Source organism: Vanellus vanellus (assembly GCF_965231255.1).
Source record: "Vanellus vanellus genome assembly, chromosome: 23".
Lineage (NCBI taxonomy): Eukaryota > Metazoa > Chordata > Aves > Charadriiformes > Charadriidae > Vanellus > Vanellus vanellus.
The window spans coordinates 3,027,913-3,046,041 of NC_138928.1; the positions used below are offsets into that span (position 1 = coordinate 3,027,913).

The following is an 18,129-nucleotide window of genomic DNA, read 5'->3' on the forward strand; positions in this document are numbered from 1 at the left end:
CAGTGTATAAGCAACAGGCGGTTGGTGACGTAAAACTGAGCATTTGTCTCTATTTATTGGCTAATGTGACATGCACCCTTCCTGTAGCATTCGACTGAGCTAGCTGTATTAAATATAGCCCCGACACTCCTAAGTAGAAAATGCCTCGAGCTGAATAATGGCTCCTGGTCTGAAATTCATTGTTCTAAATGTGGAATTCTTACACGGTGGCTCTTTTGTCTCCCCTGTGTATCAAAGTCTGTTCCGTGTTGATGGCGAAAGCCTCAGTTTGCTGAATTTGCCAATCGATCACCATGACCATGTTGTGCCCAACATTCCTCCAGTGCCTCCTAATGCATTGGCTGTGCTCTGGGAGACCCAGCAGGATGTCAGTAACTCCTGCAGTGATTATCTTCTGTCATTCGTGATGGATTACCAAACTGATACATCTGTTGTTTAGGTTCTCTCCATCGCGGGTGGCTAGCAGATCTGCCTAATACTGCTATTTACCCCCTTTGACCCAAGCTCCAGCGCTATTAGCTACTACATTTTGGGTCCTCTATGTTTTCTGTGAGGAGAAAGCAGTGATACTTCTCCCATGCAGTTCTGATTTTTATCTAGAATGCCTGATTTTATCTTTTTTATCCCTTGAACACTGTAGGAATTGAACAGGAGGCAGTTTCTTTGCTCACTGTTTCAAGTGTCTTTCCAGCTGGCAAGCAGTCCAAAAAATCCCTGTTTGCTCTTTCTCAGGGTCATGCTGCAAATGTTTCTCTTGCTTTCACCTTGGCTTTCTGGCATTGGTTTAGACACATGACTCTCCACCACACAATACAAACCCTCAATGTATCACTGTACCCATGTAGCGCAGCTTCTGACTAGCCTTCTGCATGGCTTTTGTTTTAAGTGATGGCTCCCAGTTCTTGAAGGTTTGGGTTTTTTTTTTCTATCCTGCTCAAAAAAGCAACACAGATTTTTGTAATCATGAATAAAAAGCATCTATGCCCATTGCATTTGGTGAGATCTTACTCATCTCCATTCTCACAGCACCTACTCACAACATGTAAATTAGGGCCACAACCTCACAGACATGCGTAAACAGAGGAATTACATGACTTGCCAAACACTTACATAATAACTTAATAGTATATCGTGGAACGGCAGCTAAGACTCATGAATCCCCTTCCTGTTTGGCTGCTCCTCTTTTCAAATTAATTATCATATGAGTTTCAGCTACACCGTGACTTGAGAATCAATAGCATTTGTGGCTTTCTGAACGTCCTTAATATATCGCAGACTTCCACTGTCATTTGGCTTTATTCTGTAAGAACTTTTGACTCAGATGCTTTATAAGTTCCTTTGAGTTGAGACTATCTGGAGCTGAGCAGGCACTTTAATGATTAATAAATAGTCTTAGGGTGCTCGTGGCTCATACATGACTCTGTTTCAAAAGCAGCAGGGCTTGAGTTATTAATCGTACCTACTGATGCCCTTTGGCCCTGAGAGTTATCCTAGGAGCGTTCTTTGTGTGTTGTTCATCTTGTACTCATTTTGGAACTTTTGTGCCAAAATAAAGTGGAGAGGTTTAGTCCTTCTGAAATGAGCTCAAGAAACAAGGCTGGTATAGAGAACCTGCCCTGTTGTTTACGTGCTGCTGCAGAGCACTTTCCGCAGTATCTCTTGAACTTTCCGGCAAACTTCATAGATGGCTAATGGGGTACAGGTCTCCAAGACTCATATGTTTCAGTATTTCCACTGAAAATAAGCAGCAGAGTAGAAAAGCGGTCTAAAATAGCATCCCCGACAAGTAAAATGCTATATTTTGAGCTCTGTTATCTTGGAAAATCCATGTGTGATGGAGATAAAAGCTTTAAAAAAAACGTGACCAGCAGAGCTAATATAGTCTGGATAATTTTTGCGTAACTATTTAGGATGATGTATGTAAACCTGTGAAAAGGACCTGACCCACCTGTACTTCAGGCTGTAATCTGCTATTTTTGCTTTCTAGGAATCTACAAGCCGCCATTGGAGCCTACTATGATTTTGAGAGTCCAAATATCAATGTACCCTCCATGTCCTTTGTTGAAGATGTCACCATAGGTGAAGGAGAGTCCATCCCTCCTGATACCCAGTTTACAAAAACATGGAGGATACAAAACACAGGTAAGGCTTTTGCTCCGTAGCAAAACGCATGTAGTGTGTATTATGAGATAGGGTGGCAGATGTAATGGAAGAGATGTGGGCATAAGGCAGGAAGTTCATGTGCACTTAACTTGGACTGGAGCCACCCTGTTACAGAAGGAGGTAGCCTGCCAACCTATGCACATTCTCCTTCTTACGTTGGCACAAACATTTTGTGGCGAGACACACAGCTCGGTTCACCAGTCTTGTTCCTCGTGCCACCACGCAAACAAAAACTCTAGGAAACTTCTAGAAATCGATGTACAAGTTTGGTTTTTTGTGTGTTGATATTTTTTTAAAAAATCTAACTAGTTAGATCTGAAAATAGATTAAAAATCCTTAGCTAATCATGGTGCTGATCACTTGATGCAAACAAGTGGAATAAGTTTTTAAGTCAATGAGGAGATTCCTCTTAATATCAAAGCCTTTTAGCTTGTGACCAGCCTGTATGTTACCACTATCCTTCATCACACCATTTCTCTGACCGTCCCTGTCATTTGGTCATTTGGCTCTCTATAGAACTGTATTCTTTCTGGAGGCAGTGGTGCATGATCTGACTATGAGGAGAGGTAGCTATGCAATGGTAAGGTGGCAAGTACCCTTTGCTTTTTAATACAGTTTTGAAAGAATTGCTTTTTCATGCTCTGGGAGGATGAAAGGCTGGATAGACCACATTCCAGTATGAAATAAGTCAAAACAGTGACTGGAATCCAGGAAGTGAGACTGGGCAAAATACATTCTCGGTGCCTGATCTGTTGGGATGTAGTCAGAGAGAAAAATGAGATCCATGGATGCAAAGTGGGATACCTTGTCTTCAAGTGTTGCAATGACAGGATATTGCATGAATGTTTAAGCTGTGTGTCTGAATGTAATTGACCTGCTTGCACTTTCTGTGAAGAAGAATGATAGCACAACAAGGTATAATACCATGAATCATCGTGAGTAAAGTTCAGCTGTGTTAGTATTACTGCTTGTAAATAACTGCAGTACTTGAGTGCTGTACGGATTTGTGCTGAATATCAAAGTCTAACAGACTAAAACCATACTGAAAATCTAGGAGTATTTAATCAGGACATAGAGGTGAGAAGAACGGGGGGAGGGTGTTTAAGAACACTAATTTGTAAAGACTGTATTCTATAGAAAGGGCTAATTATTTCCCTTTGCTTTTTCTGCCTCTTTTTTTGAATGAGTACAATGAAAAGGTGACACGTATAGCTTGCTTGAACTCCAGTAATGTGAAAAATTGACTGGCAATCTTTTTATAACTGTCTCAAACACAAGTCTTACCAACATAGTAAGTTTGACAGATCTTGTTTCTCCACCATTAGTATCTTAATTTGTGTGTCTTATGGCTACACCCCTATCTTGTTCCTTTTAGACTCCTTCTTCTCTTTGTCCTCTGATGTAGTCTTTCCTGCATGCAAATTCAGCCTTAATTTAACATCCTAGTCAAGCAGTGTTTCATTGTTCTTGGAATGCTTAGCCTTCTGTAATCCATGGGTCTTATAAAGTGAGGAGAAGGAGTTAATCTTGACTTACGAGTTCCTGGCAAGGCCAACATTTGTTCTGGCTTCCGTGTAGGTTAAAGCCTGGCTTCTTAAAAAGTACATCTGTACTCTTAACAGTGGTGCTGGAGGCCAGATCTTGTTGAAATCATGCTGTTGAGGCATGTTTTAGTTAAATGCAACTTCACATACTATATTATGACTGTGCAGTTTAAGGGCTGTAGCACTTTAAAACCATTTTATGATTTAATTAAGGTATGATATCAAAGGACTATAGTGTTTCCAGATAATATCTGCTTGTTAGGTAGATAACTGAAGCAAAGCCAAGGGTTTTAACAGCTCTACAGGAACCCTTGATTAAATGACTTCAGTTCTAGAACACGAAATACCTGAGGCATGTGTCACCGAAGCATTTAGTGTCTGACAAGTGTGACAAGCAGAACTCAGAGATTGTCAGTTTTAAGCATGCAAGCAGTAAGCTAGGTTTAGTCAGGTTTTCATATGCTTTATTAAAAACTAGTACCCTGTTCTGATATCCTCCAGGATGGTGCTTGGCTTGTCTGCCAAAAGACTGGTTTGTATAGTAGAACCATTGCTGAAAGAGCAGCAGGATTTAACAGACTTATTTCCTCTTCCCACTCTACCCCCAACTGCTGCTGGCTCTGCAGGACACTTACTACAATTTATCATCTCCTGAGAGATGAGTGTACTGAAATAGAATGACATAATCATCATTTCATTTTATGGGGCTTATCAGTTGCAGTGTTCTAGGCACCTTGCAAGCCTAAAGCCATTAAAACTGATAAAAATCACATAAATTATTTAAACTGAACCATGTTGCTGGGCTGCCAACCTTTTCAGATGAGACTTCATACTCAACTCCCACACGCCATAGTCTGAGGTCAGCTCAGACTCAGCTCCTCTTTTAGAGACCTCCCCGTCTCAGCAGCGCTTCCAACTGTAGCGATATATCCCCTGCTCCGAATATCCCACTTCGCTTGTTCACATCATGCTTTCCCTGCTAGATTGTGAATTCCACAAATAAGGACTTGAGTAGAAAACCAGTCCCTGCCGTGTCTCCGCTGAAGTATCCACAGGGATTACATTAGCAAGCAAGCTGTTGCAAAGGATGCTCTTTGGGGTAGCCTGAGGTCAGAGCAGCATCCACCATTCTCGTCTCAGACCAGGTGTAGAGTCGTTCCAAGCTTCCCGGTGATTCAGGCTTTCCTTAGCTCCTTCCATCGACCTTAAACAAGCAGAAGGTATTCTTAAAGTCATTGGCTTAGTCATGTCATGTAACTGGTGAAGAAGCAAAAGAAAATTTGCTGAACTGATTTTTCACGAGTCTCAGAAACGCTTTTCTTTTTGTCTGCCCTAGTACTTGTTATCTTTGGCGGAGATGGCTGTGCTTGCATGCAGTAACTGTTTTCTGTATCTCTACAGATTGCCAGGTCACGCTGTCAGTCCCAGTATCTGCAGTCTAAACACCGATCGCCACAAATAAATCATATGTTCACAGTCCTTTCCACCTTTGCACAAAACTGAGAGAAGGGTTGGTGCAAGAAGGGAAATAAACCCATTTAGAAAGTAGTACCAGCTCTTCAATTATAGTTTAAACTGTTAGCTCCTCCTGAGACTGCTAACGGGCTTAAAAAAGAATGAATCCCTGAAAGAAAATGTTTCCAGCCCTTTGTATTATTAACATGTATTTTGATATTGCAAGGCTTAGAAGCTACTTGTAGGGAGGCAGAAAGAAATGAGAGGAGGGAAAAAAAAAAACCCACCTAGGTCTGGCCTCATCTTTGTCTCTAGCATTGGTAGAATATATGTATGTTGGTTATATTAAGGGTTTTTTTGCAGCTGTTTCACTGTGACTCTGAGAATTTTTCTGCATAAAGAAGACCTAAAGATTATTCAAATAGAAATATAAATTGCCCTGCTGGTCTCTAAATGGACCAGTTAAGCCTTGTCTGAAAACTGTATTCTTCTTCAGCATCCACTGCTGGCTGTGCTCTGTGTATCTTGGTATTCCTTTGGCTCTTAACAATTGCACAACTGTTTTAATAAGCATGTTTCATCCAGTCTTACACAAACAGACACAAAGCTTTTCCTGGTGCATTGTCAGTAATTCTTTCTTCTGTTTAATCCCAGGGACAGAGGCGTGGCCCCCGGGGGTTTGTCTGAAGTATGTCGGGGGAGACCAATTTGGCCACGTAAACATGGTGATGGTCAGGTCCCTGGAGCCCCAGGAGATCGCAGACGTCAGCGTTCAGATGTGCAGCCCCAGCACAGCAGGAATGTATCAGGGACAGTGGCGAATGTGCACTGCTACGGGACTCTATTACGGAGGTGAGTAATCCCTTTGCCGGTGCTTCAGGTTCTCCTTCATGGTGTTCCCACCGCAGATTAAATGGACCCTCCTGGCCCCTTGCAGATGCTCTCCTGATAACCACATGCTGAAGGTGGTAGAGGTCTGCCAGCTCTGAGCCTAAATATGGAAAACAGAATAGAGAAAACATCAAGTGAGCTGCTTTGTTGTCTTGGTCAGCACAGAACTGTTTTCTAAACACTGGAACAAATTGCTGATTACACAAAGCTCTAGAAAACAAAGGGACTTGCACAGTTCTCCTGGAGACTCTTTCCTGGTCAGTCCTTGTCGAGGATTCATTCCCAGTTTTCCAGCGCTGAACATCATGAACTACATACAGGCATAAAAATCTATTTAAGTGGTGAAAGCCTCATCTGAGAAGTTTAGTTAAGGCCCAGGTTTTAATAGTATAACTCGGTGCGTCTACTATGAACCGGTTTTCTGTGTTTAAAAACCACTTTTTGCTATTTTGCCTGGTGCCTCAGCCTGAGCCCCCAACATCTTCATTCATTTGGAGTCTTTCAGTCATTTTTGGCCAGCTTTAGTTTATACTGAGAACATCTTTGTGTCTGTTTTGGCAGTTGGGAGGATCCAGAGTACATGGGTTTGAGTGAGAGATGTTAGCACTTGGAGTCAAAAATAACTCTCTGCTCAGAAGCACAGGGTTTTTGGCAGAATTGTCAGTAGATGTACGACTCTCCGGCGTCGAAGGTGGATGTCTTTTGTCCCTGAAGAAAGGGCATTCCTCTGTGAGGTTCCGCTTGCCCTGCCTGCCATAGGCCTGCGTGTTTATAAAGCCGAGGTTCTCCCAGCTGCTGACAAACAGTTTAAGACCTTACTAAACTTCCTGAAGTTGCATGTTTTGAAAGAAAACAACCTACAAATTAAAATCCCTTTGGCTACCGAGATGCCCTTCCCCTGCCAGATAATTAATGGCTTTTATGCTAGTTATCCTCCGGAGGTTAGGCCCAACAGCTGCGTGAGGGCCTGGCAAGCGGCCGGGGCTGTGGCCCGGTGGTTTATCATCCTGGTGGGACTTTGCTAGCCCCGGGGGCCAGCGGGGCGAGCGGTGGGACCGGGCCGGGTGTTGCGCCGCAGGCGGCCAGCAGGGGGTGCCGCTGGGCGGCTACGCGGCTGCGGGGGCGGAGGGTGAGAGTGAGCCGGGGGGGGGGGGGGGGGGGGGGGGGGGAGGTGTGTGTGTGTTATGGAGCCTTAATGGTGTTTCTAAAGGGGTTACAGCCCTGGCAGGGTGCTGGGGGTCCTTAAACAAGTTGTGTTTTTGGAAGGTAGAATCCCACGGTGTTTAATTGGGTAGTAAAAGGCAAAGTAATGAGCCCAGCCCGGTTACAGCTTGGGGGGGGCTGGAAGGAGAGCTGCAGGGAGTTAGTGCTGCTTGAGAGGCGATGGTGGTAAAACCCAACAGCAGAAGTACCTGCTGTCTCCTCCCCCAGGCTACCAGTGGCAGCACGAAAGAGCCCCTAGTAGGTTAACACTTGACTGCAGAAAACCTGGAAACAATTACATGTGACATGAGGTGCTGTTACTAGATCTGCCGAGGTGAGATAAGGTATTGGTGCTGTTCTCTTTAATTCTCCCTCTCTGTGCAGCAAAACAAAACTGTAGCATGCTTAATGGTGAGGTCGGGCGGGGGGGGGGGAACAAACAGGCAATAAAATTGAATTTACTTACATACCAAGAAGAAATGTCTTTATGTAAATAGGCCATAATGTTTGCATGAAGTGTAAATGAAATGGTAAGTAAAATAACAATCTTATCTATGTATAGGAGACAGACACGCGCTAGGTAAGAACTGTAAATATGTTTCTTATGCTAACCAGTAGCTTGTGAATTCATATAATGGTCTGCCAAGCCTGGGTATCTTATCCACCTACTGTGAGTGTTTTGGAACAGGAATGGACATATTTTGCAGTGAATTGTCATAAACATAATTACCTTCTAAGTCACCCTTTTGTTGTTTTATGTTAACAGTCAAGCCTTTCAAAGCTAAACAGAAAACATTGCCTTTTCTTTACCATCAGAGTACAAGATTGGCAGTGATATCTCCTGGCTCGCATTTCAGTCTTGCTGCGTAGCCTTGGATAAAGTCACTTAAGGTTTTCTTTTTTCAGTGCATCCTGTTGGTAATCTGAAATATGGAGCTACAAGTCACCGTGTCAGTTTGCTTTTTATATGTGCTTAGCTGGTACATGTAAGTCCAGTAGGAGTAAAACTTGCCTGGTTTTCTTGAAAGATTTGGACACTAAATTAGTGTTTAGCCAGTACTTCTGATGCTTGATAAATATGTATTTCAAACAACCAGTCTTTATTCTTGCTATTGTAAAGGATGGAATTTGTTTTGTTTTTCTCCTTCTGCACCTTTCTTCAAAAACTCCACCTAGTGACAACCTGAGTGTCTGTCTTTTTCCACAGATGTCATCTGGGTGATCCTCAGCGTGGAAGTTGGAGGACTTCTGGGTGTAACACAGCAGCTGTCATCCTTTGAAACAGAGTTCAACACGCAGCCTCATCGCAAGGTAGAAGGAAACTTTAACCCATTCGCCTCTCCACAGAAGAACAGGCAACCAGATGAAAACAACCTAAAAGACCCTGGGGGTTCCGAGCTAGGCACAATCAGCAAAAACACATGGGGGCCTGCTCCTGACCAAATCGAACAAGATCAGAATGGACTGTCACAAAACTCTGTAAATCTCTCCCCCAGCAGTCACTCGAACAACTTGTCGGTAGTGACATACAGTAAGGTAGGTGCCCTGGGAGAACAGGAGAATGGGTAGGTGATGAGACTGATGTATGTAATAGTTCTTCGTTACAAACTGCAAAGCCCTTCCCTTCTGCTTCTGCCAGACCTGCTAAGGAAGGTTTTGAATTTGACTGTCTGACTCTGCCAACTCCTCCTGTTATATTAAAATATTTTTGCCTCTGATAGACTCTACCAGATCCACCTTTTTGTTTTTGCTTCAAGTCCTTCTTAAAATTTATATAATCTTGTCTGGGTGCTGTAACTATTAGTGGTTGGAGCCTGCTCCAGTTGCGTGTGCAAATAAGTCAAAATATCTCTCTAGATGTGCTCCTGAGTTTTACTTAATTTTGAAAAGAGAAAAAATAACCACACCCCCAAAACCTAAGATTAACCAGATAACTTCTTTTTAGCTGGTGTGGGGAGACTACAGAGCTCAACATTTTGATCCCAGAAGCTACCTGTCAGGAACAGTCCATCAAAGGACTATTCCTGTCTGTGTCCTTGTCTTGTTTATAATTGTAGGTGACTTTTAAATTATCTTTACTTTAAATCTCTTTCAAAAGCTTGCTTGGTGGATGCTATATGAGTCTGAGTGATATTTTGACTGTTTTTATTTGCTTGTGTGTGAAAAATGAATTGCAGGATTATTTACAATTCAGAATCCACCTGTTATTGCAGCCAGTATGTGTAGGTGTGTACTGTCGTATGTCAAACTAGTTTGATTTTTAAAATCCTTTGAAAACGCTTTACTGTACTTTGAGCAGGCTGTGTAGGACAATAACACTTGGTTGCCGAATGACTTAATAAAGCCCTAATGTTAGTTCACCTACAGCACTTTAGCTCCTAACTGGATGAACTGCCTGTCCTCTACCAGTGGATCATATGTTAGTGACCTACTTTGCACCAGGGCTATGCATTTTTTTACTGATGGCATGCGCGGGATTAACTGTTTGACAAGACTACCAAGCACCCTTCTTGTGTTTTGCACCCCAAACATAAATTGCTATAAGCTGTACTGGTTCCTGCTTCAAGATTCTCACTCACTAGAAGTGACATGGATGGCTTGGGAAATGATTGAAAAATAAAGCCTTTCACTTTTAACATCAAATACAACCTGAATTAGCAGCGACTGAATGCCACTGCCTTTTGGTGGTTGCTTGGTGGATAGTGGTGTTCCCTGAAGAGACAGGCTGCTTTCTGCCTGCAGAGGCTGTCTGTATACTGATAACTTTATGCAAAGAAGCTGCGTCTCAGGTGCTTCAGGTGGGGAGTGCTGCCATGCGGCTCTCTTGAATGTATCCCAGCAGAGATTGGCAAGAGCTCGGTGTATCACTTGATGAAAAATAAAAATCAGTTACTAAGTACAGCTTTGGTGAGACAGTGGACTTAGCTAAGCCTTTCATAGCCACTTCTAGCCTAAAGCTAGTATTTTAGCTTTTTTCCCTTGTTTTCTGAGTGCAGAGCTTGGCAATTGCTTCGTAGTTGATTTGCACTTGCAGGTGGATAGATGTGGAACTGCTAATATATGCACTTCTGAGAAAGTTCCTGTGTAGAAACTCTGGATGCGGGGTTTTGGCAGTAATGTGGCCTTCAGATTTCACTAGGTCTCTCCCTTTGGTGTATATCCTTACCCTTCCTAGTGAGAGGAGAGCGGTGTGGGCACCGGGAGGTAAAGTGTACTGACAGGCTCTCTTGGCTGAGGAGTAGATGCTTTGTCTTTTTTAAGAATGTAGGTGTAAAAAAACCAATACCTATGGGAGGTGCAGAGGACATAGCAAAGGTCAGCTAAACAATGGAAAAGAAAAGCCAAAAAAAAGAGTGAAGCACTACCAGAGAGGATTTCACTAAATTTAAGTAAACTGATTTAGCTAGTAACCCAAAGTTCACGACCAGTACTCTATAAGATGTGAGCCATTATAATCTAACCTCAAATGTAGGGTAGGTAGCCTTTCTCCCCCCCCCCCCCCCCCCCCCCCCCTTTTTTTTTTGTCGTTGCTTTGGGTTTTTTCTTTTTTTTGTATTTACAGAATATTCTTGGGTGGATTTGAGGTGGATTATCTGAGATAAAAGCAAAAATTTTGTTTCTCACTTACTTCAGAAGGGATAACTTTATGGTTCTTTTTGGAGATGGGTGGGGTATGTGAAAGTTCATTCATTTCTGAGGTCTTTTGTCTCTAGTACAGAGTTTCTGTTTGTGACATAATAAAGCAAGTTAGCTTTTCCTTCGGACGCCGTTATTAAGGTAGGTCTGAAGATCGGAGTCATGTTCCAGCCTTGCCTTTCCTGTCCAGGCTAGGAGGCGTTCTACCACAGACTTAAGATTCACATTGGTACAATACTGTTTCTGTAGTGAACATGTTTGAGTAGGTTTGATATCCTAGATACTTGGTCTTGTTTCAAATAACCAGGTGAATGTGCTCACCTTTCCTGGTGTAGGTCTAGCACTATTGCCCGCCTTTTTCCTGCGAGTTGGAAATCCTTCTGGAAAAGTAGATGCGTTTGTTTGTTTGTTTGTTTTTATAGAAAGGGGTAATGTGTAAGCAGTATACCCAACTGGGGATGCTGCTTAAGTGGAAAAGGGCTTATTGGAGGTGATGTCAGAAGTATTAAACCACCTGATCAGCAGATGGTGTTCCAGTACCTGTTAGGAAAAACTCTATCTGGCCCATCTTCCCCGGGGACTCAACCTGTACTCTGCTGCTTGAGAGGGGTAAAGAAAACGACTACATTTGGAGCTGTTGTCTTGTGATTGAATATTGATGTGAAAGGCTTTATTTGAAGTTCTCAGAGCAGACAAAAGAGTACTGTGTGTTGGTTACGCAGTTGCACGTTAGGATTCCTGGATTTTGTTTGTCTTAGGCAGGAGCTCTGATACTGTTGTCTGCTTTCATGTATCCAGAGAATAGAGTGAATCTCTAATCATGTTTGATACGCCATTTGGTGAGATATAGCGAAGGGGACTGGTAAAGTCTAGTTAAGGTGTTCAGAAGGGCCTATGTCCTGTATTTAGAAGTAATATCAGCCCTTAAATATTTCTCAGATCACTGTGGAGGCTTCCTCTCTGCCAAGAGATTGTGGAGAGCCCCAGTCATGCAGTTGCATGAGACCATGAAATCTTTGAGAGAAAACTAGCAATTTCTGGCATCTGCAGCTGTAAAAGACACTAGAAGCTGCCAGACCTTGTCTGTATTATTCTCCCTGTGGTGCAACTGAGCAGGTGTGACTTGTCCTCTAAAATTCCCTGTTGCAGTCAGGATCTCAGTGACGTGCCATCTGCTGCTGGATTAGACAAGTATATCAGTGTTTCACGTGTGGAAACATTCAAAATGCTTTTATACGGCAGCATAGAGTGCATGGTTCGGATGCTCTGCTCAATGAAACAAACTTTCCTAGGAAAAAATCAAAACAGGACACTGAATTCCCTCTAAGCAGATAAGATGAAACCTGTGATATGGTTGAAACAAACTGATTATGATCTTTATTCCTGCTGTAGTGTATGCTTTCCCTGGGTCCACCCTGCTCACCTTAGCAAATAAACTGCTGGAAGGCTGTAGATCAGTGTCCGTGTTCAGGGCATTGCTTTAAGCATGTTGTTGTTCTAACTATTCCCAGTGGAGTTTTTGCATGTTCTTAGAATTAAAGATGTGCTTAAGTGCAGGATAGGATGCTTATCTCAGGATAGGGATGAGCTGTATTAGAGTCCAGATATACCCATGCATGGGTATTTTATTCTCCTCTTTGGCAATCGCTTTCTCTCTGTATTCTCGAGAGAGATGAGGCTAATATAGCTTCCTTCTATTTACTCGCTCCTGTCTCATAGCAACACTGTCGAGGTCACTGCTGCTCTCTTGTGACAGTCTTTTACATTAAAAGTGCAAGATGCAGTCTTACAGTGCCTGGGGAATGAGAGATAAATTTCTTAACTAAGGAAGAAACGTACAGGTTTAAATGTCTAAAAAGATCTGAAGTGGATAGCCATATACTGACATTCAGATTGTACTTGTCACCTATATGTAAAAAAAAAAATATATCTAAATCTGTTGCCCATATGGATTGAGGAATTGCTGCTTTATGCGTAATGCAGGAAATGGCATGTAGAAGATCTGATTCTGCAAAGATTTGCCCATACGGAACAATTTGCATGGTCACCGCCATAGCAAAGGGCATTCTACAGGCTTGTCTGGTATTAATCTGTTCTGTGTGTTACTCATGCTACTCTTAAAGGCCCAATGAAATATAAGTGTATTTGGAGTTCACAAAATTAAAATCTTTACACCTTTTTTCCTGCTGTATTTGTGCTCCCTCTCATACTTCATTCTGTGTGGAGCTGAACTCTGATCCGTGCTACTTGACAGCTTTCTATACGTAAGGGGAAGCCAAACCTCTCTGTCCTTAGACCCTTTAACTGCCTTCCCTTCTGAGTTTAGAAGTTGCTGCTGCTTCTAGATACATGCTTCTTCCAAACTGGGGCACTCCAATTTGCCTGGTTTTGGAATACCTCTGTAAACTTTAGACAAATTTTTCCACTGGAAACTATTTGGGTACCAAACTAATATTTGTGGCTAAGGAAGGTGTCCCAGAAATGTTTGCTTCTGTGTAGAAGAGAAGCTCTGTCCATGCTGGTACCTGGGCTTCAAACTGGGCTAGTTACCACGTGCTTAAATTCATTTAGAACAAAATGGGAGAACGTTGGACTCAAAACTGCCATAGCTACTCTTGGACAGCCACACTGCCACATAGCATCTGCAGGCTAAACTGGTGTTGCATGAGCTGGTTTGCTTATCTGGTGAAAGACTAATGTGTTTGGGTGCTGCATGTTAGCTCATCCATGAAACTCGCCAGTCCATGTGCTTTTGGACTGTGGGAAATGTGAGATAATCTGATTTTAGCTTCACTTTGCTCCATTGCAGGCCAACAGTTTCCCTGTTCTTTTATCTCTGTGGACTAAAAGCACGCCATTGATTAAGTTACACGAGCTAAGTTGTTGCATGGTAACTTAATCATGTACCTGAGCCCTCATGTACTTCATCAGCTGTGTGCGTCGAAACCAGCCCTGCGAGTGGCTGCGCTGGGAGAAGGTTCCTCACTTCCTGGTGGTCTTAAACTGCCACGCCATGTTTGCACAGCATGCATGGAATGAAACAAAAAAAAAAAAGTGCTCAATACTTTGTTCTTCTGTTTGTGTTCAGTTTACGTAAGTCAGTCAAGAGAGCTGTGCGTAGTTTGGAGAAGCGCTGGCTAGGAGCGGCCCAGGAGGTGACGAGGAAACGGGGACTTGTAGCGTTGTGTGATGCTACTGTCAGTGTACACTGGGAGACTCCTGTATTGCTCTGCAGCTGTGCCTCAGAAACTCCTGTCTCTCTTGAAGTGTACCTTTTATTGATCTTGACTCAGTCACAAAGGTGAAATAAAGATAGCTATTTGAAAGCCTGTGGTGTGATGGTTTATCAAAGATTAACTTAATCTTCATTTTATTTCTAGCGCAGGTGCCTTCATTTAAAGAGCTCAGTATTTACTAAGGCCTTTAACTTTCCCAAACGTCTCAATTCTAAATACAGAAGTCAAATGATAATTTATACCAATAATTGTCACACAGAGTCTCTTGAAAACACGTGCTCTGTTCTCACATATTTATCTATACGAATAGCCAGTATGCTTTCACTAGCAAGTTAGCAATTACTTCTGTGGAAGACATTGGAAGAACTGAAAGTAAATTTGCAAAGCTGCAGCTGAGCTTTTCATAAAGACAGTGATCTCATTTTGAGAATAGAAGGGAATTCGCCAAAAATAGTGTAACTCTTCAGTTGAAATAACTCGGAAAAAACTGCAATTGTATGCAGAATTATTTTTGCATGTTTATGATGTAAAATATTGCATACAAGGGATAATTATTCTTGAAAATGCCATATAATGGAGTTTGGTATTTGCATTGCAGCAGTAACTGAAGTTTTCGGGTATCAAGGCACTATTACACTGTGCACATCAAATAAATATAATGAGAAAGAATTGCTCTACAGACAGCTTGCATCTTGGTGAGGAAAAAGAGAAACTATTCTCATTTCACTAAGGGGAGTAAGAGTTTCTTGCTCAGGGTCTCATGTTAAACTAAGTCTACGCTTGATCTTAAAGAAAAGAAACTAGTGGGGGTTTTAATTTTGTAAGTTCTAATGTACACTAATCTCACAGGTAAGTGAAATGCAGTGAAGAGTGGCAATCCCAAAAGCAAAGATTTTGGCTTTTTCTTGGTGAAATTCGTTGCATGAGGAGAAGCTAACCTTGGGCGCGGATTCTGGGACAGTTGTTGAATTGCTGGTGGGAAAAGCTCACCGGGGGATGTCGGCTTGTGCAGTGCAGTGTAGTGAGTGGTACAAAGCTGTGTGTACTTAGTAACCTGACACTCTGAAGGTGAGCTAAATTCTGTTTTTAATTAACACATGATTAGCATAAGTGTGTAGCTTTAAATGAGATGCTGCAGAAAATGGTATCTGAAGATCAGAGGGTTTCCCTGAAAACAAGGTTAATGGCCCCTTCCCAGGGTCTCTCTACACACATAAGGACTGATGAACCGTTCTCCTGTCCGACTTCAGCTGAAGACTGTGGACCGATTAACTGCTAATTCTTTTATGTCGTGGGGTGGTGCAGATGTCTTGGCTTACGGTGTGCACACCTTAAATCGGCGAGGCTTTTTGCCTGTGACACAAACCGTAAGATACAGGAATGGAGGGGATGGGGCGGCTCGGCTATGTCCCCGGCAGAGGGAGCCGGTAGCTGGGAGCAGCTGGTGTGTGAACCGCTCTCATGAGGCTTGGGAGGCTTTGCCAGTCAGTATCTGCAAACAAAGCCGTATGTGCAGGTAACTAAAAGATGAAGCAGATTCTGGCAAATGTGTCTGTACAGGTAATTGGCAACAAATCCTGTTTTTCTTCTGTAGAGCAAGAAGTACAATAGTTTAATCTCTTTGAGGTGAGACTGCTTAGGATCTTGCTTATAACGTTATTTTCCTTCTGTGTCTTTTAGGTTTTGTTCTGTGCACCTATTCACATTATTTTAATGTTTCTTTTCTGCTCTTCCCCTTCCTCCTGTTTTAGTGACTGTATTTTTTGGGAATGTTGACTATCTCAGTCACTTGATTTTGGTGGGAGCTTCTCCTTTCTGAGGTGAACTGTTGTGCTGGAGTCTGCTGGCTGTTATCTTTTGAAAAGCTTGCTTTACAAACTGGGAGTGCAGTGTATTCCTAGGGTAGAAGTGTGTTTGTTTTTCCATCACTTGCATGTATTTCTGTCTGCAAACAGCAATTTCCAAGTTTCCAGTCTTCCATACTTCCCGTGCAGTTCATGAGATGTCCTGTTTCATTGTCTGCTAATCCCCCTCTCTTGATTGAATTTTGAGAGCTGCTGATAGATGCTTCATTTTGGAATTGTCTTGTATTTTGCCATCTGATATATCCTAAACAATTTTTTTTTTCCTACCAGCTGTAGCGAGATTACAGGCTTCTTACAGCACTTCCTTTATAACATAGATGTACAACAGAGCTCTTGAACTCGGGTTTTTGCAACTGGGCTTAAGCCAATGAAGTTGATTTCTTTATACGAGTCGTGTTAAAGACTGATTGCTTTGTGGCTCTGTGGCTCATGCAGCGAGGTTGTTAGAGTTGTAGGAGAACATGCAGGAAACTATTTCCTTTGAGATTTGCCCTGTTAAAGACAAAATGGTGAAAACTGAAGTCAGAGCTTCACTTAAAGACTGAGAATGACTTTGTGTTAATTGGGCTCTTGGCTGTCTTACTCATCAGCATGCTTGAAAGAAGCTGGACTGTGTTTAAAAAAGCATTTGCATAATGGGCTTCCAACTTTGACAATGAAATATAATGAGCTTTTCTCCCTCGTCTCACTTTTGACCGGTGCGTGTGTGTCTGGGTCTTACAGGATGATTTTGTGTGTGGTTGGTACCTTCGTCATTATGACAAACTTCATATCCCTGTGACTTGGGGGATCTCTTCCCTGCCTGCTGGTCGCTTGCTTTTGCTTCCTGATGAAACCATGGATAGCTGATTTGAACAATAGAAATTGCAGAAAGGAGTTCCTGTTAATTTGAGACCTGTTACTAGATCTGTCATTTAGGTGACTCACTTCAGGATGTAAAGGAGGGAAAATGGATTCTGTAGTAAGCATTTATTATTTTTTGGTCAAATGTGGTGGATGATTTTTCACTTGAGGAAAATGTGTATTGTTGTCCTGAGAGAGCAAAAGTGGCAGTTGTGGGAACGTGGATTTCCAAATCTAGATATTTTTTCTCTTACACTCTTCTACCAGTTTACAGCCTCCTACTTACCTGTTTGCTGTAATCTTTACAATAGACTTGTGAAACTGCAGTTGCTTGGCCTCGCAGGTATTGTAGCATCTATAGGGGATTTTTGCTGTAGTGTAGAAAATACCAGTTACTTTGTGGCCCAGTAACACTTGGCTATTACCTGGCCTGAATAACACCTGAAAGAGGTAAGTGGATAGCATCTGATGTCTCTGGGGAAACCAGCTGCAAGTACTGAAACCTGCATTTTTAGGAGTGTTTTGTAAGGCTGGACAGCAAAGGTCACATCTTCAAGGAAAAGGGTTGTGTTTGGTTTAGAAGTACTGGGATGGGATGGTCAGTATTTGTAGGGGTACGCTAATCAATTTTATTTCTTGCCTGTTGAAATTGATTATGTCTCCAACTTTCTTTCAGGGTTTCCACGGTCCTTATCCCTTCGGACAGTCTTAAAACACAAAAACACAAAACGGGTATCGACAAGAGGAGAATTTAACAAAGAACTGACTTTTGGGGGAAGGGAGGGGGATTCATGTGGCAGACAGACACAACATGGACCCCCCCCTTCTCTGCCTCCGTGTTCTGGATAAAGAAGAAAAAACAAAAGCCCAGTAACTTAAGACTAGCTGTTTCCAGAGGAAAATACAAAAATCTAAGTATGCATGTGTGAATGCTGGATTTCAGGAGTGTTGTTAAATGCTATGAGAAAGAAAATATACCAACACCATGGGGTTTTTTGTTTGGGGTTTTTTTTTTTTTTAGAAATCATTCTCACACATAATTAGGTAGCTTAAAGAGAAGTTTAAAAAATGAAAATGAAAAAGCCATCTTTTAAAAAAAAAATATTTTGCCTACAGAGCGGTTGTAGTTTGAGCAAATGTTTAATTTCTGTTTGTTTCTTGTTCATATTTTTTTAAAATAAGGGACAGCGTGCATTTTTATGGAACTGTCATGTTTTGCTTGCTAACGAATGGGAATTTGCTTAGCATCTTCTGGGGTTGGTGCAGTGATTTATTTTTGTCAGGCATGTTTTA

At 42.2% G+C, this 18,129-nt stretch overlaps 1 protein-coding gene across 1 annotated transcript in view; it reads left to right on the forward strand.

Moving 5' to 3' along the window:
• ILRUN (inflammation and lipid regulator with UBA-like and NBR1-like domains) overlaps nt 1-17,833 on the forward strand; it is a 30,734-nt gene extending 12,901 nt beyond the window's left edge. The window contains exons 2-5 of the mRNA XM_082494679.1: nt 1,988-2,142; nt 5,817-6,014; nt 8,464-8,792; nt 17,513-17,833. Coding sequence (XP_082350805.1) covers nt 1,988-2,142; nt 5,817-6,014; nt 8,464-8,792; nt 17,513-17,548 — 718 coding nt within the window. The 3' untranslated portion in view covers nt 17,549-17,833. The remainder of the gene's footprint in view (nt 1-1,987; nt 2,143-5,816; nt 6,015-8,463; nt 8,793-17,512) is intronic.
• Nucleotides 17,834-18,129: the final 296 nt, after the last annotated feature.